The sequence below is a fragment of the Microtus oregoni genome, unplaced genomic scaffold (assembly GCF_018167655.1).
Source record: "Microtus oregoni isolate MIOR12 unplaced genomic scaffold, Mior012 000035F_ref0000213, whole genome shotgun sequence".
Lineage (NCBI taxonomy): Eukaryota > Metazoa > Chordata > Mammalia > Rodentia > Cricetidae > Microtus > Microtus oregoni.
This window is the reverse complement of record NW_024543094.1, coordinates 25,870,064-25,896,615: the sequence shown is the minus strand read 5'-3', so window position 1 is coordinate 25,896,615 and position 26,552 is coordinate 25,870,064. Positions and strand designations below refer to the sequence as shown.

Below are 26,552 nucleotides of genomic sequence, written 5' to 3'. Positions count from 1 at the left end.
TGAAACACAATCCATAAAGAAAAATCCACCCAGTGTTACACAAGACCTGACTAAGACTCCAGCTTCTTTCCTCAGTAAAAGCCAGAGTGACAGAAGCGAGAGAAGAAATCCTCGCTTTTGGGTTACCAAGTGTTTGTTCTGGAATCAAGAATTTCTTTGCTAGAATTTAACTCTGGTATTTTGGTGTTATACAAAGAAAAACTGAGTTTTAAGAAAGGAAATAGTTCTGAACCCCTTGGCTGAGGGCCACGGAGCCAGACACTGAAGAACAGTATACTTCTGGATGTTTCAGGATTCTATTTCTGACATTCCTTCTTAAAAATTCCTGACTTTAATCCAAATGTCCCACAGTAAGTTTTGCATCTCGTTGCATGAGAATGACAGAAAAGAACTCGCGTGGCATTTGCCTTGTCAATGGTGCTGAAAAGGGAATGTAAAATATTGGAAGTTTAAGTTTGATGTGCCTAATAAAACACTCACCTCGTTTATAAAATTTGATTCAGCAATGCTTAGCTTCTCTTGGGCAATCTGCATTCCTAAGAAGCAGCCACAGTGTGTGAGTCAGCTCACTATCAGCCTGTCAAGAACAAAGCTGGACGCAAGCAATGTCTGCAAGATCCCTCCTCAAAGAAAAAATAGCTCATCCTAATTTATTATTTTACTATAAGCAAAGTCTCAGAATTTCCCTTGAATTGGCAGAAAATGGGGACAGGCTGCACGTCCAATTTCTCGGAACTCTAGCCTGAATTTGAGTCCCATTTTTAGCCAACGGGGGAAAGATCTATTTGGGGATAATAGAAAGTTCCAAATGTCATTGCGCTCTCCCGACTCTCCCATTACTAGTAGAGACAAAGCACTGGGAATCCTGAGTGTCTCAGATTCTGAGAGATCAGAAAGGACTGTGTAGGTTTGGATGCGTTTTTACCAGGAAAGCATGAATTTATCACCAACTTTCTACCACTGCCAGAGTTCAGGATATATTTTCTCAAGGACTTCAGTAGTTGGAAGCTAAAGCAAAAAGGCTTGGCTATGAGCCCCCATTAAGCTGTACTCAAGACAGTGTAGTTTTGTCTGCTATGTGTCTGGAACTCTACTTTCAAAGTGTTTCTCCTACTTAAGAAGAGCAAGTTTGAAAACTATGTTAGGGATTCTCTTGCACACTTCACTCATTAATACAGGCTCCTTATCATTATATTTTATAGTGTCATTAAATCTTTCAGACAAGCAATATGAGCTCATTTGATATATGCTAACAGTGAGGGAATAAGAAAAAGCAGTGGGTTTTTACTGCTGCTGTATGTAATGCTAGATAATCATAGCTATGTAAATCACAATTATTAGAAAATACAAACTCTTGTGTTGTGAGGTGCCTCAATAGCCAAATGCACTTGTTGTAAAGTCTGATGGTGTACCTAGGTTCAATCTCTGAAACCTAGGGTGTAAGGAGAGACTAGACAACCAAACGTTGTCCTGTGATGTTTACTTGTATCTCTCTCTCTCACACATACACACACAATAATGTTAATATTAATATTTTAAATATTTCTGAAAGGACACTATTTTAGAATTTCAATCTTAAGATTGTATATATCTGAGATAAGTGTTTTAATATTTCTGTTAAGTTAAAGTTCTTTTATAAGTTTATATCATAGTCAATATACAGTTACACTAACCTTTCAGTATGAAAATAATCATTTTTCAATATTACTAACTAATTTGGATCAAAAGACTTTGTTCCTCCACTCACATTTACAATAAAATGGCCAATTTAAGTTTGAAAGAGATATTAATACAAGCATAAATAAACTAAATTTTATGGAAACATTTTTCTAATATGTATTAGAAACTGATGCAATGTTACCAATTTATTTTCTTATCAAGAAGTACCCGAGAAATTTGAATTACATATCTAGGTACATTTGAATATCAGATATTACATTGCATATGTTTTTGTGTCCCTGTGTGTGAGTGTAAAATTCAATTCATCTCTTGAGGTTTAAGTTGTAGTTTCAACACTTAGAATGTGAGAAGGTGGGGACTGAGGGTGTCCCTCAGTGGTAGAATGCTTGCTCAGCATATACAAGGTTTTGAGTTTGATCCCTGCTGCAAAGTAAAGAAGAATAATTTTTCTTTTGTGTTTTACACACACACACACACACACATACATACACAAATTTGTGTGATTTGCATGAGTGTATGCATGTTTTCATGTATGTTAACTCCCATATGTGTAAGTGCCTATAGAGGTCTGAAATTCTAAAGTTGATGTTGGGTACTCTGCTCGGTCACCCTCAATTTTATTTTCTGATAGAGGATATCTTGCTGACGCCATAGCTCAATATTTATTTATTTATTTTTTATTGAGAAAAGGAAAAAAAAAGTTTCCCCCTCCTCCCAGCCTCCCATTTCCCTCCCCCTCCTCCCACCCTTCTCCCCCTTCCCCCACCCCTCTCCCCCTCCCTCTCCAGTCCAAGGAGCAGTCAGGGTTCCCTGCCCTGTGGAAAGTCCAAGGTCCTCCCCGCTCCATCCATGTCTAGGAAGGTGAACATCCAAACTGGCTAGGCTCCCACAAAGCCCGAACATGATGTAGGATCGAAACCCCGTGCCATTGTCCTTGGCTTCTCATCATCCCTCATTGTTCGCCATGTTCAGAATAAATGGGACCTACTAAAACTGAGAAGCTTCTGTAAAGCAAAGGACACTGTCACTAAGACAGAAAGGCAACCTACTGACTGGGAGAAGATCTTTACCAACCCCGCAACAGACAAAGGTCTGATCTTCAAAATATATAAAGAACTCAAGAAACTAGACTTTAAAATGCTAATTAACCCAATTAAAAAATGGGGCACTGAACTGAACAGAGAATTCTCAACAGAAGAAGTTCAAATGGCTAAAAGACACTTAAGGTCATGCTCAACCTCCTTAGCAATCAGGGAAATGCAAATCAAAACAACTTTGAGATATCATCTTACACCTGTCAGAATGGCTAAAATCATAGCTCAATTTTGACAACCCAGCTAGGGAACTCACTCCAGACAATCCCTACTAGTGCCTTCAGGTCCTAGGTCTGCAGGCATGTTGCCACCCTCGCCAGGTTCTACATAGGTCTGGGATCTGCACTCGGTTCCTCATGCAGCAACCACACACTTTACCCCCACTTGTTTCCCAAGACCCTTCATATGTGATTTTTAGAACATAGAAAAATTGGTTTTCCTTTGGAATCTTTGTTCTTATCTCTTCATTATCCATTTGTGAACTCATCTAAAAGGTTTTGAAGGTTTCTAAGAATCCACAAGACTGATTCTTAGCAGATAGATGACCCACAATGCACTGCACATTCCTCCTATATTAAGGAATAATTTTAACCATAGAGGAGTGTGTTCTTCCATATTTCCTAACTTTATTCTACATCAGTCTGGTTGGGCATATAGAGCATCAAATTATTAAATGCTAATTCTATTTGAGTTTCATGCAACTCATGTTTTCCAATATTCTATGTTTTATTAAAGACAGTAAAAAGAAGATTTTTAAGAATTTGAGTGTGAAGCAATTTTCCACTTCATAAAATAGCCAATGTCACCTTGTGTTAATATGAATATTGGTAGCTGAGCAGTTATTCTTCAGCTTTGTTTTTTAAATTATTGTTTTCAGTTAGCATGCTAGCATACACAGTAATGACTTTCTTTATGGCTTTACCTAACTTTTATTTATTTTTACTTGTTCCCCTCTCTACAGAACTCTTCTCGACCTCTTCTTTCCACTAAATCGTCACTGTTTTCACTTATGTCACATGAATTATATTCCGTTGCTTTTTCTTCCCTGCCCTTCCCACATCCCCCGAAGACCTCATTTTCCTCAATGACCTGCTTTATGTACCTGACATCTTTGCATACTTCAGCAAGCTTATCAAAAGCAGATTCAATTTTTCTTTCCTAATTTGGTGTGAACAGACATTATATGTATCAATCAACATGTTGATTAAATATCCTTTATTTATTTTTAAGATATCTTTCATAAAAAGTCAGAAAGCAATTTGTTTAGCTGTGTGGGCTATGTAGTCTTTCCCACATGGAAGGTAAATATATTGAAACATTGAGTACTGCCTAAATTCTGAGTGCACCAAACATAGCAAACTCAAACAACAGCAAAGAGTGGAGAAGTCAGTCAGAATGGCATTTGGTAGGATGACCATACAATTTATTCTAGGCAAATATTCCAGGTCTGGGAAAGAAAGGAAAGAATGGGTGAACAGCAAGAGGAACAAGCTTCAGCCTGGCTTGCTCTGGAAAACCCAGAATGTCTCTTTGGAGAGACAGATGTGTGAGATTCTCTCCCTTTGTACAGTGCACTGTCCTCTTGCCTGCAAAGGCCATTTTGTTCTCAATTTCAACAAGCTTAGTCAGCCAAATTTTCTATAAGAAAGCCATCTCTGAATTTACATCCATTCTTGGTATCCTTATGACTTTGGGTAGCTCAGCTCATGATTACACAGTAAACTCTGAAGTCTTCACCATAGGATTTAGGCCCCCAAATACTGTCATGTGCACAGACTACATGCTTCAGTTTGTGAGCAGAGGTTGTGACAAACTGATGTTCCACATCCTGATAAACATGAAGAAAATGAATCATAGTAAAGTGTAATAGGCATAACTCTCCCAACAAAATGAAGTTTCCATATACTGTTTTTGCAGCATAGGGTTTAAATTGATTATTTCCAAATCCTGTTTTTTCCCCATGAGAATACTATGTGCTTGCTATTTTTACTACTTAGCTTCATCTATGATATTTGTTTTTCACTAAAACTCCTTTCTTGTAAATCCTGCATTTTTCCTAACTATAGTTGAAACAACAACTCTGTGTATTTTCAAAATGTTTTACAATAAGCATGCATCCCAATATATTTTGGATTGTGGCTAGCATCAGTAGGGTAACAACACCTTCTCCTGAGGCCAGGAGGGCACATAGTCCTCTGTTTGAGATTGCATGAAGAACCTATGCACATACTTGGCGATGTTGTAGGTGCTAAAATTTTAACCCTAATGCTTATTTGCTTTTCATCTCCCCAAATGTGCACCCTATATTTATTTTTTAAAATCCCTGCTCTATCAAATACTATTTTTGTGACCTAGGTTCAACTCCTTAATTCTCATTTTCTTAATTTATCAAACAAGGTTTCTAAGACTTTTCTGTATAGTTGTGAAGACTGAATGGAATAATTAAACTGATAGACATTAATGACAGGAGGGTTTCAGAAGGTATGTGATTAAGAATACACATAGAGCAAAAGGAAGTTACTATAATTGCTTTAAAATTTTTCTATGTATATGGCATCCCTACTCTTCAACCTCCCTGTCCTCTCTGTAGTTTAGCAGGAATAGCAGCAGCAGAAGAGAATCTGAACAACACACAAATAAACCCATGCGCTACTAGAGTGCAGAAGAGGGCTAGATAAATTCTGATTGGGGCACAGGACAGTACTGAGGTCTTCTCTGAAGGATCACAGGGCACTACATTAGGAATATAAATCTGTGTGCTTCTAAGAGAAGCAATCTTCAGAATCTGTTCCAGTCAAGGATATGATTTATGGAGAGAATAAAAAGTTCTCTCTTGGCCATGAATTGTCACAGAAAAGAGAAATCAAGAGCTGGGGCCATAAAAGAAAAAGTAGCTTTCTAGGAAAGAGAGAGAGAAAAAAATGAGCCTCATGAATCTCCAGAGTCTCCCAGTCATTTCTGTAAAACTCTAGAGAGGGTACAGAAGAAGGCTAATATTTAGTCTACTATTAAACTTCATGTTTTTCCTAAACTGGATAGTAGATTGCTGTGAAATTTCATGAAGATATATACCTTTAAACTAATATCTAGAAGTTTCTAGTACTAGCTGAACTACACCCCACCTCCCCCCAAACCCAGAAAACAGTGGAATTTTATATGCCTTGATGAATTGCTAAATTTCATGAAAGTGGGAAGTACTACTCCCTGGCTTGGATTCTCAAAAGAAAGGGAACGAATGCTCCTCACACATGCATTTGTTTGTCTCCACTCTTCACTACAAAAGTGACATGACCAACTGCCTCAGGTCCCTGCTGCTGTGCCTTCTGGTGATGATCCAGAAACTGCAAGTGTAAGATGAAATAAGCCTGCACTCCCCTGTGTTTTTGCCATTACAACAACAAAAATGAAATAAGGGTTTTGTTATTTCAAGGATTATAAAATTATCATATTTTAGTTTTGCTGGAGGATGCATTTTAATGAAATGTAAAAAAAATAAGAAAATATTATCATTCTTATATTTTATTTAAATACTGAAATATCATCCTGTTCTGTTGTAAATGTCCTTCTACAATGCAACATGAGATTTCCAGCAAAACAATCACCCTGTCAGCAATTCTTGCTACTGTTTTGTTAAGCATCACATCACCCTTTTCAAGAGAACATTGTCAACCTAAGTTTCCTTAGTATTCAATGCTCATGTCTGCTGGTTTAACAGTTGACAGCTACAAACTTTTCTTCAAAACAATGTTTGTCTCCTTGTTCTTTAAGGATTACATTCTTATTCTCATAATTGTTTGGCACCTAGTGTTTATAAAATTAGACATACATAATTTCATTCTTAGACAATTAACTTTGAATTATTCCAGGGGAACTTATTATTTTATTAATGCCAACAAGCTAACAGACTAGAATTTAAATTTAACATTAAAATTTTCTATTTTAAGAAATTCCTTAACTGTTAATTAGGTTGAACTTATTGAAGTATAGTCATTTCAATCATAAACCCATGGAATGAAGCTGCCACGGTTGGTTAACATAAGCAAAACTTTCAAATCATTGGACAGTCTTGAAAAAAAGCTCTTACAAACACACATGATGCTAAATAGCAGTAGAGAGTAGAGATTTTCTCTGTGGTTAGCCAAATGGTGCTCAGATGGAGAGCAAACACAGTGTTTGTCGATTGGAAAATCAAAAACAATTTAAGAGAGTGCCTTGGTATTTTCAGGTGGTACTTGAACATCATCAGATGTCACTCAAGTATCTATTTAAGTCCTAGAAAAAAAGGAAAATGGTTTTTCTTCTGTACTCATACCTTTCCCTGCTTCTGACAGAGAAACAATGATCAGAGAAGATAGAAACCAAAATCTACAATATATGCTGGGCATATACAAACACACATTTTTCAACATTACATTTTTTTTTATTTTAAGGAAGAGAAAATAATCACATACATTATATATCTGAAAGGCTGGCAAATCTAACAGACTCTTCCCAGAAAAAAAAAGATATAGATGTATAGTCAGAATTAACCTTTTACTTAAGAAATTTAGACCTTTGGAAATAACATCCTAATACATTTGCGTATGCTGTTTTCGCTCAACCTTGGAAAGATTTGCTGTGTTTCTTGATGGATTCACATGTTACATATATAGTAAAGACTTAAAGTTTGCAAAAAGAAATACAGCAAAATGAATGGTGGTATTTGATGGACCACTACAACCTCTTTCCACAAAGAGAAGTCCTATTACTAGAATGTTAAATATTTTTCTTTTATTTTCTCTGTTATTGATGATACTTTAAAATGTTTTCATGGAAAATGCCATCCCCACTGCACTTCTATATCAGCTCATGTTATAGATACCCTCTGGTGAGAGCCTGGTTTAGAAGATATGGAAGACCAAATGAGGCTGTGACTTTCTTGCTTAAAACACAATTCTGTTTTAGACCAATTCACATCAGAATTTATCTGCTCCTCCCTTTCTTTTGCACACACCAATTAACACACTCCTGAGCCATTGTTCCAATGACAATGATCTCTCACCTAGGAAGTGAGTTTATACACCCTCTTCTCTAGTCCTTTGTCTGCCTTCTGCCCAGAAAACAAAAGTTATGGTTGTAGGCTTGAACCAGGAGCCTCCCTTCATCCTTAGACATATAAAAAGTATAAAACAAGAGTCCATTCTGCCAAGTGAGTTTTCATTCCTCTCTTCTCGTATCCCCATACCCCACCATGCTTGTCTGTTCCTGGTGTTGGAGTCTGGACTCTGCTTGTAGCTCACACCAAAATGCTGCCCCTCCATCTGTGTCTGTAAATTGCATTTATAACTTTACAATAAACTCCTTACTTCCCCGTAATCCATCTCAGTGTCTCTCTTGAACACAACACCCATTGAAACCCTTTACTAAGATTCTTTAAAAACAATTTTTATAAAGCTAAAATAACATAAAAATTCAATTTAGTAACTATAGGTATTGTCACATTTTATCATGGTTATAATACATTTCTACAAGTACAATGATTCCCTTGGAAAAACGGATGGCCACTTTAGCAGTAATAATTCTGTCCCAGTTCAGAACTAAATATGTTCCAATGATATTAACTGATTTATTTATTATATGCAAGGTTTGTCCAGAAGAGCTTCTTCCTCTGTTTTGAAATCAAGCTCTTCTTCAAGAACTGCTAATATATATTTTAAAAATATTTTGCTGTTGCTTGATGGATTTTTGGTTGAGCCTGCGTCCCATTATGGAGATAGATCATCCTCCTACTCCAGATCTTGTCTCAGTCTCTCAACAACTGGGAATATTAGTGATTGCTATAGTATTTGTTATTTTCTTATAAAACAGCCTGACAAAAGGCAACTTAGGGGTAAAAGGTTAATTTTTGCTCATGATTATAGGTCTGCCGCTATGGGGAATTTTAAGGTGGCTGTTACTTGAAGCCACTAGCTGCATCCACAGTTGAGAATATGAATGAGTGGACACAGGCATCCCTCCAGGGGTTAGTTTACCTTTCCCGCTCTTACACAGTTCAGTACCTCAAGCCTAGGGAGTGGTGTCTCTGGCATGTTCTGGGCTTTCCCATATCAGTTAACGCAGTCAAGACCTAATTTAGAAAATCCATCATGGAGACTTTCTCCCCAGTTGATTATGGATTGTGTCTAGTTGACACCTGGCTAACAGCAAATAGTCTTGTTTACATAATTTGTTTCTGTAGAAAGGCCTCACTTTCAACTCAGGAATCACTGTTTCATATAACTTTGTAAAGCCATTAAGGTACAGATAAATGTAATTATATTCTAAAATCAAAAATAAAGTTTGAAAAAACTTAGAAGATTCTTAGTACAAATATATGAAACAAGCATTTCTATCATGGTTTTCTCATACCTCAGGACACCTAAAGATGTTGATTACAAAGCAGAATCCTTGGGTGTGGACCCCCAAAATTGTGAGCCTATTTCCACCTTGTCTGAGGTCAGAGAATTTGAGGTTGCTCCAAATTGTTGACAACTATCAGGGCTACACTCCTGACCCAGGATGTGGTACTTGGTTCTTTTGACATTAAGAGAACACTTACAGGTAGATCCACTCCACCCTGATGAATGGTCAGGAAGTACTAGAGCTACATTTTAGGAGGTTTGACCTTGGGAGTGACTGCCTTATTTGATCTAGGGTAGCTTCAGTGCCTAAACAACAGAATGCTAATGACTTGATGTCTCTAAGTGTTGAAGCAGAAACTGTTCTAGTTGTCCTTTGTGTCATGCTAAAGAAGTCTTTTTATTTTTTATTCATCAGTATCTACTCTATACTTTGGATAAAACAAGTCTCTAGAAATCCCCCTGCCCAGTTTTTTCTTTTTCTTTTAAAGAAAACAATCTCTTTTTTTCATTCTACCTACCAATCCCAATTCCCACTCCCTTCCCTCCTCCCATTCTCTCCACCTACCCCACCACCCTACCCTCCCCATCCACTCCTCAGAGAAAACAAGGCACATTGCTTTGGGGAAGGTCCATGTTGCCTTCTTCCCCCTTTTGTACTGGGGTATAATAGTGTATGGAAAATTAAACACGGGCAATTTCGGGATTCACTAGAACTCCCTCCTGATACTATTCTATATTTCTGTTTTGTTATTTTTACTTGCATCTCCGTATTCTTTACTAACATTTCTGATTCCCATGCCCCTACCCCAGTAAGTGGTATTTTTGTGGGTGGACCACTGAATGTGAACTTCTTACTGGGCAGCACATGGACCTGCATTTTAACAGCCTCCTGTAGCTATGCCTGTCTAACACTCAGTTGATAAAGGCTGAAAATTGGGGTCATTTGGATTTAATGCATACTAGTATCAAACATAATCTTGGTGACACATTAATTTTACCTTTTTGACTGAAGATTACTGCTTTGTCCATAATTGTTAATTGTCTGTGTCACCATGCACCCATCCTGACAGTCTAACTTCTTCAAGGCCACACTACATGGCCTCATTCCAGCAGTGAGACAGGCAACTTTTACTCTTTGGGAGAACTCTGAAGTGCTCCCTTCTGGGCTGCCCCTGAAATTTGCCTGGATTGACAGGTACCCTCTGATGTACTATAAAGGCCAGTGCACTTCATAGAGAATACACTACAGTTTCGGTCTGTACTGTGTCTACTGCGGTCTCTAATTGTAGTCATATGAGGAACTTACACATTGCTGTCTACATGTCATTTAAGCTTCATGTGTCTTTGATACCTTCAATAAAAAGAGACATCAGTTCTTTCCTTTGTGTTCATGTCGACCAAGCAAAGCTTACAATGGAACATTGTGACTGGTGTTTCTTTAAATGCTTTGCTGTATCTAATACTCCAGTGAATACATAGCTAAATCATCTTAATAATTCAGTCTACCCATATGCATGGGCATCTGCATCAGACTTGAGTGTGTGCGGCACTGTGGGAGACCCAGCAACAAGCAGGTCATGCTCCGCAAAGAGGCTCACATTAGCTGAGTTATTCTTTACTGTTTCCTCTTGCTCTCAATTACAAATAGCAAGAGTTCAACTCATAAATCCAAGTAAAGACATTCATACACGGTAATGGCTCTCCTCTACAGGACAGCCTCTTCAGTGACAGATATTGTTGCTAGACTTTCTCTCAGAAGGTTTGCAAGCTCTCTGCCTGTTTCTTTTCAGCATAACTCACTCTACAAACAACTGAGAAAATGTTTTATTTGAACTTCCAGAGCTATATTTATAAACCATAATAAAATCACTCCTCTCCTCTTCCTTAACTTTTAAAACTCAAAGGCTTTTTGTTAGCCTGAGGTACAACCATCTCTATACCAAGCCCTCTCTGATATTCTACGACCACTTTCTCTCCATACCCAGCTGATAATGTTGTCCCTCATTGGGCTTTATTTCCTCAACAATCAGGTTTGAAGCCAATGTAGACCCTTGCAAGAGCATTTTCTTTGAGGTATACTTGGCCTTGGTGCTGCAGCTGGCTCCTGTCAAAGTGCAAGTTCATTACCCATGGGAAGCCTGCATGGTTCTGAACAGAAGCAGAGGAAGAGTGGAATTGGGTAGGGGAGGGAAGCAGGGGAGGGAATGGCAGGAAGGGAGGGGAAGATTCAGTCAGAATGTAAAAAAAAAAAAAAAAAAAAAAAAAAAAAACCCAACATAATTTAAGTAAAGAAAAAAAAGATTAATTCAAGTTCTGTCAATTCACAGAGAGGAAATAAGAAGGAGCTTACCTAGAAAACCATGGGCTAGGTGTTTTCATTACATCTTTTCAATCATGAAACTTCTTATGTATATTTGTAATACAAATACTCTTAGACCCTGGGCCAGTCATGGTACACATTTTGTCTTAGTTTTTGCTCCCTCAAAATGGGAATTGATGAAATAAACAAATCAATTAAAATTATCTCTTTCTCTTTTTTTTTTTTAGCAAACTCAATTTGAAAGTTGAGTAATTACTAGCAGCTGTTTATTAGTCTAGGCTAAATGAGCACATGCAAGAAGGAATGGTGGGTTTAAAAAATCAGGGTGCTATTTGTATTACTTAATCTAACATGTCTCTTATTTTGTGATTTTTTTTCCCATAAAACCCTAAAGTCTGGGAAAATCATGCTGGGCAGTAAAGCAATGTTTGGAACTTTACAGGTCTAAGGAGAAAATAGTAAGATGTAGTGGGGAGATTAACTCAAATAAAAGTACAATGAACCACAGTTAAACCAATTTATGAAACAAATTTTGTTATGGATTTCCCAAAATTAAAACTGAATCTGATATTTTAAATCTGTGCTCCATAATCAACAGAGCAAAAGATAATAGCATGCAAAAAACACATGCTTGTCGGCGAAGAATACCCTGAATCACACTTCACATTTACAATGCCGTCATCGATATGTAGAAGTCTTTGGAATATTGTGACTCTCCTCTCTGCTTTGGCATACCATTTTGAAAAATCATCTATTTTTTCTTGCAGCATCGACTATGCACCCATTTAAAAATAGTTTGTGTAGCACACCCGCCTGTGATGTACAAAGTAGCGTTGATATATTAGCCAGACCCAAAGCTGGAAGTCACACAGATTCAAATTCAGGTTCCAAACTTATCAAAAGGCTGGAAACCCTGAGGAAGTGCTTAACCCAAGGACCCTGGCTTCCTCTGCTGCAAATATACTCTTAATATAATTTATAAACTCTTCAGCATGCATCCTACCTGGCTGAGAAATCTCTCAAATTATAAACTCTAAGAGTAGAAGCATATTTCAACATGTGGGTATGGTTTGACTGAAATATTGATTTTTTTCAAAGTCAGAACATGTATTTCTGCATTTTTAAAAAGTGGTTAATATTAGGTCTGCTTCTAGATGAGTCTTCAAAACCTTCATTTACTTGGACATTGTTTGAGGCAGAACTTCTAATTATCCAGAAATGGTCCGTGCCTGTCATCCTAGTATCTAGAAAGCTGAAGTAGAAGGATGGAGTATTCTAGGCTACCCTGGATTACAGAACGAGACCCTATTTCAAATAACAAATGAAAAAAAAAACCCTATCATACACTGATAAGAGCCATCAACTTGTGCTGGTTTCCATCAGATCTTCTGGCTTCAGCACTTGACAGTCTCTTATCCCAGAACGCTTTAATTCCAGAAAAGCCTATGCACGATTTAGTCACCCAGAAACTAATCATAATTTATCAATTAGATGATATAATATCAAAGTATTCCTAGGCAATGAAGGTAAAGGAAAATATTATACATGGTCTTTGCCTTTAACACCCCTGCAAAGAATATGAAAAAAATGAAAAAAAAAGCCTTACCCTAATCGTAATGGCTCATAATGTTATTTAGCAAACTTGATCTTAAGCTCTGAAGGTGGCTGATCAGTATCTTTCACTAAATTGCTTTGAGCACTTTTCATTTCAGAGTTCAGTATCTAAACAGATGTTAATGACTTCTGATATGCATGTGATTGTTACAAAATCTTATCAAAATATACATATAACCACCATTCCTTGATTTACAGCAGTTCTACCCACTCTGAATAAGGAACTCACTTAAAATATGCTATGAAAAATGCTAATAGCCTGCTTGCTTTTTCATTGTTTGAAATTCATTTTCCAAAAGAAGTGGCTGGCACAGCATGTTCAGTTGAGAACACCACCCTGGTTCTCATAAACAAGCTAATTCCGGCTGCAGTACCAGAGTGGTTACTTCAAAGTTAGCCAGTTCGAAATGTTTCCTAAGATTGTCATGAAAAATTTTGCGTTCTATCTTTACACCTTCAACAACACTGAAGAAGTCCCTTAGCGTGCCTTTAGCAAGGCAAAAGTGCTGCAGCAGGGAGACAGGGAGCCGGCATCTGTCCTCTATGGTAACAAGCCACCAAGGAACACCACCTGGAAGGAAAAGATGTCTTTCCATAGACTCTGGATGCTTGAGGCTGTAACTCCACCTGGGTGCAAGAATCCTGCTCATGTTCTTCACTGCAGTCTTGCAGGCACCTTGGACATACATGATGTGCACAGTGGTTCAGCAAATGACAGTCACTGGCAAAGTGATTTCTTAAGAGTGTTCAACCTTTTAGAGCTATGCTCCCTGGGATAGGCACTCTTGATTGGAATTTCATTGGATCTAGAACCAACAAACAGACATGCCTCTGGGCTGGCAAGAAAACAGAGGGGTGATGACTCTTCTCTAGAGTGTGCAGCACAGGGTGATGTTAAAAGCACCTCTGCTTGCCTGTTTGCCTACAGGTTTTATGGTGAGGTATAGATCCCAGTGTTGTTTCTGCTGTCTCCACCTAACCCAAGCTTCTTTGGTCTTCCATCATAAATAAAAGGCAACTGCTTTTCAGAAACTTTCAGACCTTCAAAATCACACTGGGACTACTGGGCATTCTGTTTTGGGGTCAAGACAACAACTGGTCTCAGATCATTCAGAATTTAGACAGCCATAGCTCAGCTACCTAGAGCTATACTGTGTAAGCCAATCTAATTTATTCTTTTTTTTTAAATTTATTTATTTATTAAAGATTTCTGTCTCTTCCCAGCCACCGCCTCCCATTTCCCTCCCCCTCCCCTAATTAAGTCCCCCCCTCCCCCGAAGCCCGAAAAGCAATCAGGGTTCCCTGTCCTGTGGGAAGTCCAAGGAACCCCCCACCTCCATCCAGGTCTAGTGAGTTGAGCATCCAAACTGCCTAGGCTCCCACAAAGCCAGTACGTGCAGTAGGATCAGAAACCCATTGCCATTGTTCTTGAGTTCTCATTGTCCATTATGTTCAGAGAGTCCGGTTTTATCCCAGGCTTTTCCAGACCCAGGCCAGCTGGTCTTGGTGAGTTCCCAGTAGAACATCCCCATTGTCTAAGTGTGTGGGTGCACCCCTCATGGTCCTGAGTTCCTTGCTCGTGCTCTCTCTCCTTCTGCTCCTGATTTGGACCTTGAGAATTCAGTCCTGTGCTCCAATGTGGGTCTCTGTCCCTGTCTCCTTTCATCGCTTGCTGAAGGTTAATATTCAGGAGGATGCCTATGTGTTTTTCTTTGGGTTCTCCTTATTTAGCTTCTCTAGGATCACTAATTATAGGCTCAATGTCCTTGGTTTATGGCTAGAAACCAAATATGAGTGATAGCCTTTGTTGGAGAGGTTGTGGAGAAAGGGGTACACTCATCCATTGCTGGTGGGAATGCAAACTTGTGCAACCACTTTGGAAAGCAGTGTGGCGGTTTCTCAGGAAATTCGGGATCAACTTACCCCTGGACCCCGCAATACCACTCTTGGGAATATACCCAAGAGATGCCCTATCATACAACAAAAGTATATGCTCTACTATGTTCATAGCAGCATTGTTTGTCATAGCCAGAACCTGGAAACAACCTAGATGCCCTTCAATGGAAGAATGGATGAAGAAAGTATGGAATATATACATATTAGAGTATTACTCAGCAGTAAGAAACAAGGACTTCTTGAATTTTGCATACAAATGGATGGAAATAGAAAACACTATCCTGAGTGAGGTAAGCCAGACCCAAAAAGAGGAACATGGGATGTACTCACTCATATTTGGTTTCTAGCCATAAACCAAGGACATTAAGCCTATAATTAGTGATCCTAGAGAAGCTAATTTATTCTTTTTTATGATATCAAACAATTCAGTCCATCCTGTTCTTCTAGAGAAACCTAACTAATGCATTCTGCTTTGTTCCAGAACCAGGAGGTATTCATTGAACTGACTCCTCCTTGAGTCAGTTCAGTGTCACTAATTCATATAAGATTTTGGTGGAAGTATTGTCCATCCATCATTTCGAGGAACAGCAATCTGCTCTCCAGCCTCATATATCTTTCACCCTGCTCAGTTTCGATAAAAGTCCTGTGACTGAACAATCTCTTTTACCACTGGAGATAGCCAGTAAATATTTTTGACACCATTAAAAGTAAGTTTCTAAGTCAATTAGAGCACAAGGTTACCACCATATACAGGTTCTAATCATAGCAAGGTCAGGTAATGTCAACTTTAGCCTCCATCAGCAACCTTGAGGAAGGACTTTTCAGCTACTGGATAGGAATTATTTTAATAATGTGCATGTGATTACTGAAATATGTTCCAGCTGTGGAAAACATAGCTCATGCCATGCTTTCTGTAAAATAGGGGCTGAAATTATCCATTCAAAAGACCCTATAGGGAATTATAAATCTATGTTAGATTTTGGCATTATAGATGATGGAGGTTCTTAGTCATTTTAAGCATTTGACAAAGAAATATATTGAAATTTCCTTTTCTAAACACAATTGGATTTGCACTTTGGTCTGTCCAACTATGTGTATATGTTCTAAGTTCATATACAACATATATGAACATGCATACACATTTATTTTCACACCTATACACTCAATACATATATGATCTATACACATGATAAAATTTGTAACTCGGTGGGTATAGACAACAAGACTTTTAAAAAATAAAAATCACATTTATAAATTATTCTTTTACCTTTGAAGTTTACTACACCAACTGCAGTTGAAGCCAATCTGAGAGGATACACAAGGACCACAGCCATTGAACTGCAGACATGCTAAGAAACAGGAGAGAATAGACTCATCAAGACTAGTTGACAGTGTGGAGGGAGAAAGACTACTTATCCAAGACTACACCCATCCCTGTACACACCCAAGGTCAGGATATGTATGCTTGACAAGCACAATTAAAATTACATACTGAAGACAATAATTATAAGCCAACTTACTGTCAAACTTGATGTTTTCCCCACTTCACTATCTTAAATAACTTACTGGGGAGTGGGGTCATCTCCACAGCTGAAATGTTGGTAATTTTTGACATTTGTAGTTCTACTCGGTGATATTCATAAATTGTTCTTCTTCGAACATCTACAAAATAACACGTGAAAGAAAATTAGCTCTAACTACTTCCCCACTTTTCAACAAGAGTATTTTAATAATAAATATAGAAGTGCTACCCATTCCTGAGTCACTTCAGCTTTAATGTAGGATTTCATGTATCAAATCCTTCAAAATATGGAAATCTATCATGAAACCGCTAAGGTTGTGTGTGTGTTACAGTTAGCTGGAGGCTTGCTACCTCAGGGAAGTATTTTAAATCTCAACCTACACTTTCCACATCAATGATAACAATATTTCTGGTTCTATATGTACTTGATATAGGGGTTAAGTTTTGTAATTATCAGTCTCTTCATTGGATGGGCTTTAACTTGAAGCTGCCTTAGGTAAGGAAGCATATAATTTTCTGTTCATTCTGTACTCACTGGAAAGCTCTTCATGTTGATGAGATTGGAAAATAATCACTAATCAAATTAATTTCTTTTTTGTATAATTGAAGGAAGCATGCATATTCTCCTTGACTAGTAACAACAGAGGAAGGCAATCTTCCTTCGTTATTAGAAAAACATGATTTCTTGATATGTTTCCTTGATATAAGGAGTCATAGCATCTTCTTTAGTCTTTAACTTTGGAGAAAAAAAGATAATGTCTGCTCATTATTTTCCTCCATCTAAATTGAATAAGTCCTTAATATATTTCTTTCCCATGTGTTTTGCACAATTTAGTTCCTAGAAGTAAAAAGAATAATGGTTTAAAATACAAATATTAGGATGAACGTTCCTAGGTCTTCACAGAAAAGTTTGGAAATGATCCATCATATCAGCTGATTTCAACCATATCAGTCCATTGTTCATGTCACATTTTACATTGAAAACCTCAGGTAGTGGAGACGAGTAGGAAGCCCTGGGAGTTAGTTACTGATAGGGTGTATGGACTGATAAACCATTTTCTATCTCGGTTCCCTGGTTCCCTTGATTGCCTAGTGCCCCAACTACTGAGAGGAGAAGAATTTAACAAGACTAAAATAAATGAGAATCATTTTGTTTGGTGACCTGCTGGTCGATGACAACTTCCAAATGATTGCTTCTGTCATCATTCAGAGACAACTCTGTTAAACACAAGCCATTAGGAATTTATTCACTGGTTGACCCTGCCAAGCCTAGAAGCTTTCATATGGTTTCAGAAATGTATTTGGCTCAAATGTCTTCAAGAAAATAAGCAAAATAATGTTAAAATAAACGTTTATTACTTCAATTACTTTCTTTTAACTTTTTAAAGACTTAAGATTGACAATAAAATTCATCAGTGAAATATTGTTATAAATTAGAAAATAAATTCAATCAACTGTTAGAGAGTAACACCTGTAGAAAAAAGAGATTAAGATGTCCCGGTGATACTATGCAGTGTGCAAATGTTGAACTGTTGGTTTAAGGAATTCTGATCTCCATCAGGTGGGTGAAGGGACTCTGGCCAGCAAGAGCATGATGGCCATGGCTCTGGCAGGCCTTGCCCTTCTCTCCCATTCTCTCTGCATTGCGAATAACCATTAAATTATATTCCTAAAGCTAGACACCAAGGTCTATTCCCTTATTTTAGGACTACTTCCTCCTGAGGCTGACTACCAAGATCGAGCTTTTGAAGTACTGAGGTCAGCAATTCAAAGCCTCTGTTGGCTCACCTAATTAACATGCTCAGCTAAAATGAATGACATTCATCCTAACAGGGTTTCCCTTTTTTCTTTATAAACTGCCATTTTCCTATGGCATAGCTGTCTTCCCTCTATCCAGTGGCAGTCCTTTGTTTTTCTCTGTGGACAAATACATCTTACCCCTCTCTCTTGTTCCCTTTTCTTCTACCTAGTCCTCTGTCTCCTGTCTTTGTCTCTTAATCTCTGCCTTCTGTCCCTTTTGTGCAAATAAATCTTCTTTGTGCCAAGAACTTGGTGTTGGTGTGCCTGAGCCAAGACAGGTTCATTTAGTAGGGCCAGTGTGGTCATACAGAAACTCTAAGAATCCTATCCCTCTCCACATTCTCCCTCAGCTGGATTCGCTGGATTCTGCTTCTTTGATAGCCAGTCTTAAAAGCAAATATTCATAAAAGAATATAATGGCAATTGCCTTCATTGTCCTATCCTTGCATTTAATAATATCTTAGTCCATTGAACTGTCAAACATAAGCTTTGTTGCCATTTTCTTATTTCTGTTGTCCATGCCTAACGAAGGGTTTCAAATGATTATATTTCATTTGTTTTCTAATCCAAATTGGTCCCAGCCCTCAGCACAAGCTACCCGGTACTCTTCAAAGTAAACAGTAGGCTATGCACATCACAAGATTCATTCATTCTCAGCATGAAGATTCAGGGAAAGAAAACAAAAAGTTAAGGAAAAACAGGATACTATTACAGCAATAACAAGCTTCCCACTCAAAGATGTAGTAACAGACTTAGCTAGTGAGAGTAGCAAACAAAGCATAGAGAAGATCATGTCTTAGCTACAAACTCTTTTTCTAATTCTATTGTAATTCTATGAAACATCAGTCAAATGTTAGCTAAAACAGCAGAAATCTGGATGATGATGAAGTGTGTTTACTTTATCTTATGTGCTTCTTTCTAATTCCATCTCTACTTAGCACAAGTTTCAGGACCTTGCTCAAGCTAAGGGTGAGCCTAAGGGTCACATTTCAGCTGTTACTTTCCCATGTGTAAAGAAAATCAGACCAAAGGCTGGCAGGAGGGGGGATATAACACTTTCCCCCCTCTTCTTTCTCATCCAACTTCCTGGTCTCAACTTGCTTCATTTCCTCACTCCCTTTAGGAATCATCTGCCCAGAGATTTAGAAGCAAGCGTGTAAAAGGAGGACAGAGTGGAGTCTTCACAGACCTGGGACTAACATGGCTCTCCAGGCGCTAGGGGAGCATATCCCCTTGCTTCCAAGATTGTGCAATGCACACTTGAAATCCCATTCAATCGAATGCCATGCTATTAAATCTTGAGCAATTAATTATATTTTTTCTTTCAGAGAAAAGAAAAGAAAGCAAAGAAAAAGAAAACAAAAGAAAAGAGAAATAATGGCTTTATTAAGTGGAAATTGGTGGAATGGAGTATGAATTTTTTCCACCTTTAGAATCAAATGTTGAACAAAACAACCACAGGCAAAAGAGTGGATAATGTTTAGGGATCAGTCATTTAGATGTGTAACTTACACCACAGTGGTACAAACTGTACTGAAAAGTAAGTTTTCAATATCAGAATTCAGTTGGGAGAATTAACATTCTGGCACTATATAAGTGCAGGTGACCAGAACCAGAAAAAACTACAATGCCCCCATAGTATTAGGAAAGTGTAATGAAAACAAATATTTGTTATGTAGTACATGAGTTAAGCAAATATTAAAATGAAAGTATAAATTTGAGGCAAATAAAAAAGCAGAAAAGCATAAACAATATAGTATCAGGTCATGATAGCTAAAATAAGTATTAAAAATAATTAAAAAAAAACATAAATTAAAAACAATTCAATTCTAACTGGTGAGCAAACTTGTGCCCATGTTTACGGAGTAAGGCAGCTACAGAGAAGGGTCTGCAAAGAGGAGCTCATTTATTCACTGGCTGAGTGATATAAAAGCATTTTGTCCTGACTCTCACTTGCTTAGATCAATTAATCCTGTCCCAGTGGGCATGCTAGCAAGTGTGCATTGACCAAATGAATGCTCAAATGCCATGCACGTTAACCTTGTGTTAAAGTCCTGTCCGTGACTGTTTTGAATAAATATAGAGAATTTAAATAAGTAAAAACTTGTATTTTTTGCATATGTGGACTCAGATTAAAAGCCAATGAATGTGCAAAAAAAAATGAAATAGCTTAACCATATTTCTGAAGGAGAGTTATCTTGTTTACAGAACCCCTACAAAAGTTCTCAAATGAGTTAAAGTTTGTGAATCAGTGGTTGCTAATAGCCAAAGAATCTTTAGTTCTTCTTTCTCCCTTTTCCTTCCTTCCTTCCTTCCTTCCTTCCTTCCTTCCTTTTTTCTTTCTTCCTTCTGTCTCTTTCTTTCAATTCGCCTCAGCAGGGTATGAGATGGGTTAGTGCCTAAACACTTGCTCAATTCACAAAAGATGAGTTTGAGTCCCCACCACTCAGCAGAAGACTGGGCATTACTCCTAGACAGGCTTGGGGGTGCGAGGGGGAGAAAGTGGTATGTGAAGACAGGCAAATCCTCTGAGTTCCGAGTCAACCATCCATTAGAAAATGCAAAGCTTCCGGTTCAGTGTAGACTCTCTCTCCAGGTATTAAATCAGAGAATGACAGAAGACCCTCAAAGCCTTGCGCTGTTCTGGTCTCATATGAGCACACAGGGATGTGCCACCAGCACACTCTCTTCTACCACAGACACAGAAACACACACATGCATAACACATATACACAAACATACACACACAGGGACATGCACACATAAGCACAGATAAATATTTTCTCACAAACACATACAATAGAGAGACAGACATATGCAGACATACACACTCTTTTTCATGCACACATATACACATACATACACTCTTGTACACACACACTCACACACCACTATCTACACACATTTAGAAAAATCCAGTCAGGAACAACCATATAAAGTATGTTAATAACGTATGAATTAAAATGAAATATCATTTTGCACAATGCTCTTTAATAAGTTGGTATTTTACAAAGAAGCTAATAGTTCTTTATTTGTCCTTTCACTGAGCCTTTGCTGAGCTAGTTCAGGCTTGAGAATCAAAGCAGCAAGTAAATAGTGCTGTAAAGGGAAGCAATTTTACATTCTGCAGGATGAATAATTTTGAGGGGCTTTGCAGTTAGAGAGAATGGAGATCAGCGTGCACCGTTCACTGGAGATTTATAGACTGATTTGGCCTAAAGGAACGACAGGACTGATGACTCTGAAATAATAAACTAGGCTCGTCTAGAAGCACTTGAAATGGGTTCTATGAAATAATTTTTAAAAAATTTATATGATTGTGTTTTAATCTCACACTAAAAGTTGTAATTACTAAATTAGAATGTCTATACCCTACCATCAAATAAAAATTATAAGTTGCTATTATTATAGTGGTTATATTTCAAAATTTACTATTGAATAAGTACACTTATGCTTGAAATTTATTAATAATCATATTTAACTCTAACATTATTTTAAAAGTACTTGACATTTAACATTTTATTTAAATATATATGTACAATGTCTACTTTTGCCTTGTCTAGTATGGCAGCCAATGGTTACATGCTGTTCTTGAACTTAAAATTAATTAAATGTAGTTTAAAATTTAATGTCTAAGGTTAAGTTGTCACAATAGAAGTGAATCTTTGCCACATTTGGCTAGCAAGCTCATGTTTAAGTGCCGACCTTATGAGCAAGACAGGAATGATCCTAGGTTAGTGTGCTGTTCTGTTATAACTTTTTTGAGAATTAATGTTAAAGCCAATTATAACATTAAATGAATTTAAGTCCCTTGTGAAAATATATTAAGAAGTTTCACTATTGGGAGTAACCCTGTGTGGAATATGAATCCTTTGCTTTGGTTACTTCTTTTCTCTCTGAGTGTATTTTGAGAATAAATAATTATTAGACCAAGTAATGGGTAATTTCTTTCCTTTCATAGTTATGTGAATTTTCCCTTTAGTGATTGGTCGTAGATGTTACTTCTCATATTAACATTTTTAATGACATTTCTTTATTTCTCTCCCTCCAACTTTAGTAACATAGCTCTGCTTGTGTTTACTAAGGTTGTTTGATTCTAAGTAATCTCAACTGACTTCTGGGAAAAGTTTTCATGTCTGCAAACTTGTGAAAACATTGCACATGTGGCAAAATATGTCCCAGAGTTCAAATAGGAGCTAGAAACTTCTAAAGTAGTTTGCTATACAAATTAACTGAAGTTCTTTTTCTGAACATGACGGAGTGTCTCTATTGAGCTGTGACATGTAATAGCTGACAAAGCAAAAAACAATAAGTTTGACATAGGGGTTACCATTGAGAACGGGTTTGACATTATGAAAGTACCAGATAACATCGCTGGTGAGAAGCACAGATTGAAATATCCTAAGGGATTTGTAAGCTGTCTCTCTCATGACTTGTTCTAGAACACTGCTCGTCAGGTCAGCAGCTATTCTGGCAAGTTCATCTTGCTAGAAATGTTACATGTATGAGCTAAAATAAATTTCTCATTACTGAGTGACACAGTTTTAAGTTCACTTGTTTTTGTTTTGCTTTCCAAAGACCCATAAAGCATTATGATTTTTCTACTTTTATTTGAGGAAATGCCTTCCTTATAAAGTTCGGAAGGCAGAGAAACAGTGAGGCTGGGTGAAGAAAGCGGGCAGTCAGAAATTACAATTGAATTTCAAAACACTAAGTTGGAGGAGAGAGAAACAAACAAATGCCATTACAAATGTTAATATGAGAAATAACATCTATGACCAATCACTAAAGGGAAAATTCACATAACTATGAAAGGAAAGAAATTACCCATTACTTGGCATAATAATTATTTATTCTCAAAATACACTCAGAGAGAAAAGCAGTAACCAAAGCAAAGGCTTCATATTCCACACAGGGATTACTCCCAATAGTGAGACTTCCTAATATAATTTTGCAAGGGACTTAATTATTTATCTACATCCCTAGCACAAGTAACAGTAAATAATGAGTCTCTAGGGATCATCTCACTTCCTGGAGTTGGGGAGTTGAGGGAGAAATCATACTTTGTATTACACAAGCCTTGGGTTATTCTATTTTCTGTCACTAAAAAGTATGTATTTTTTTCCTTTTCAGCTGATTATTAAATGGAGCTATGCTTTTCTTACACCGGAACTGATGAGATACACAGGTGCACTCTGCACCATTAGAACAAATTCTTTTTTTTTTTTTTTTTTTTTTTTTTTGGTTTTTCGAGACAGGGTTTCTCTGTGGTTTTTGGAGCCTGTCCTGGAACTAGCTCTGTAAACCAGGCTGGTCTCGAACTCACAGAGATCCAACTGCCTCTGCCTCCCGAGTGCTGGGATTAAAGGCGTGCGCCACCACCGCCCGGCTTTAGAACGAGATTAACATTTTCCTGTTCCTGGAGCGATTTTAAAGTAGAACTTATCTTTTCCAACTGTCTTCCTTCAGCACAGTCTCACGTAGCACCAGGAGGAAAGCATTAGAGATTGCATTTCTTCTGGGCTTTCTTCCCCTGAGGGATGAATAGTGAGGTCAGGGCGAGCAGTGGATGCATTGCAAGCATGCAGCCGCATGAGAGCTGGTCGGCTCTAAATTCTGAGCCTGGCTCAGTTCTGTGAAGTGAATACTGAGTCCAAAGAGCATAGATAATCTGCTCTCAAGATTCATGTGCATTCATTTATTTATAGAATATCATTTATATTTTGGAGAATTTTTTCCCTAAAATTATCCCTTCACAACATGGTTATACTTCCTGAATCTCCTTTTAGGACCCTTCTAAGCACAACTGCACAATTAGGGAAAAACCTAACATAATATTGCATATAAAAAGACTTTTATAGACTATGAGAATTATTTTGTATTTTTGTAGGTTTGTTCTCTAAAGTGCCTTCTTAGCAAGCAGCACATAAAACATCTTCCATGGATGGAAAGGAACAACAAATAAACCAAAGCCAGTGTTCCCTTTTCTCTCATGAATAACTGACTCCAGTCATGCCCGATTTAACTCCCCTGAAAGGAAGAATGTGGGAACACCACTCCTCAAACGGAGACCAACCGTGACTCGCCCGGGCTATGACTCTTATTTAAGGGCTCTGTCAGGAAGCCTTTATATTTCCTTACACACACTAATGTATCTTTGCTTTGTTCTCAGTACAATTAAGTTTCTGAAAAATCTGCCTTGATTTAAAAATTCTCTCGAATATTACCTATTATAGTCTCTGTGATAACAAGGAGAAACCCAACCGAGGCTACACACGTTCTTCACTGAGTAGAATCCTCACTTGTAACAAATGCCATCCTATGCCAAGAGAATCCTTGAATGTTAGCAGCCACATTGTTTCTTTGGAGAGTCTAGTTTCCACTTCATTTACTTCTTGCAATTGAGAGATGACACAATTAAACAGAATCATCTCAACTCTGTCCCAAGCAGTGCATGTACGTGATAAATTAAGTTCACCCTTAATGAAATAAAGGAAGAACTTGAAGACGGGAAAGGACATGACCTACTCTCTAAATGTATTTTATTATTACTCCTGGCTTCAAGTAAATATATTTAAAGGAGCAAACAAACACTCTCAGGATCAGTGCCCTGAAGGATTCACCAGGATTATTTTGGCAGTAGAAGAGGTTTAAAAGTCAGAATGCTCAGATGGTGGTCAGAACAGTACGAAACACAGCCAGCACTTTATCCTTCTCCTTTCTCTTCCTTGCTTAGATGCTGTGATAAATGCAGGGTCTCTGCACATGCTAAGCACATGAACTAGGTCTAAGTACATCCCCAGCAGCATTGGAATCTGCAAAACTAATTAACAACTGTGCAAATAATGAATGTTCTCGCACTCTACAAAATATAAACAATACCAGCAAAAATAATATAAACGAAAAAGGAGAGATGTGTCTTCTTTGGTAGGTGCAGCTTCACTTTTTTTTTTTTAAATTTTCTGGTTTGATCAAATGTTTCAAATACAAAATGGCACATACTTTATTTCCTCATAAAATTATTTAAAATAAATAAACAAACGTCGAAATTTGTAAGGCTGTCAACTAAATAATTCGTCACTGTTTCACATCCATTTTGCTGCTCTTGTTACTGAGCTCTCTCTGTAAAACAGAGCAACTACACCAAAGAGCCCCCAAACAGCAACAGTCAAATGTCCTTGGCCTTTTCTCTTCCCCTACATTTATTAATTCAGGAGTAATGGGTATAAATAAACCCAAGAGGAGTTATTAATATAAACCAGTATTAGAATTAATAAGCAGCAGTTAGGATAGTCTCTCTGTAGTTCCCCTGATAGACATCACTGTCCTTAGACTTGACCCCAATCAAGGATCAACTTTCAGTTACCCTTCTTCTACCTACTGGGGATTTGCTGGATCCTGTGGACAACGACAAATGCATCAGACAGCCCGACTTTCACTGGATGGTTGGTGGAACTTATCTGTGTGACCAAGACAGGTATCTAGGAAAAGAAAAAGGAGATTTCTTTGTGTTAGACATGAATGGCACTCAGGCATAGGGTTGGAGTTAACATGTTTACTAAATAAAATCAGAAAATGGAGATGAGAGACTAGAGAATAAACATGGAATATCATAGAAAATAAGTAGACAATGTCTTGGAATCACATCAGGTTAGTGTTATATATGAAATAAAGTCACAAGAGCTTCTGGTCAAGCATTTCACAACCCAATGTTGACAGAAAGAGGTTCTTGCAAATATAGTTGATACTACAAGCTATGAAATTATCACACACACAAGTCCACCATTACTAGTGGGAGTTATAATTTCCATAACAAAAATTCTTTTTTATTATTTATTTTAATACATGACTTTATTCGTATTTGATTTTATAGATTTTTTAAAAACTCCTGTTTATAAACAGTAGGTACTCATAAAGACCAATAAAAATAAGCATATCGCATAACATATCTTTAATCACATCATCACCTGTTATTATATCAGTCACATGATACAAGGCTGGTTAATACTAGAGTTAAGCAAATTAGGTGCAATGCTTATTGCTCTATGTGGTACTTCTAAAGGAAGCATCTGGGAAACTTATGAGGAGATATGGGATGTCTCAGGGTATCGTGCCACAATTACTTAACAACTTGCCATTAGGTTTTATTCTTTTTAAAATCCTATTACTTCCTAATATAACCATCCTGGTGACCAGTCTATTATGATATGTAGAATCTTCTTTGGGGGACATGTAGCATCCAGATT

The 26,552-nt window shown here is 37.5% G+C and overlaps 1 protein-coding gene across 1 annotated transcript in view; it reads right to left on the bottom strand.

The window, feature by feature from the left end:
- Plxdc2 (plexin domain containing 2) overlaps positions 1 to 26,552 on the bottom strand; it is a 398,667-nt gene that overhangs the window by 73,079 nt on the left and 299,036 nt on the right. Inside the window, exons 7-9 of the mRNA XM_041630585.1 lie at positions 25,688 to 25,787; positions 16,551 to 16,646; positions 16,252 to 16,333 (exon numbers count right to left, since the gene is read on the bottom strand). Coding sequence (XP_041486519.1) covers positions 16,252 to 16,333; positions 16,551 to 16,646; positions 25,688 to 25,787 — 278 coding nt within the window. The remainder of the gene's footprint in view (positions 1 to 16,251; positions 16,334 to 16,550; positions 16,647 to 25,687; positions 25,788 to 26,552) is intronic.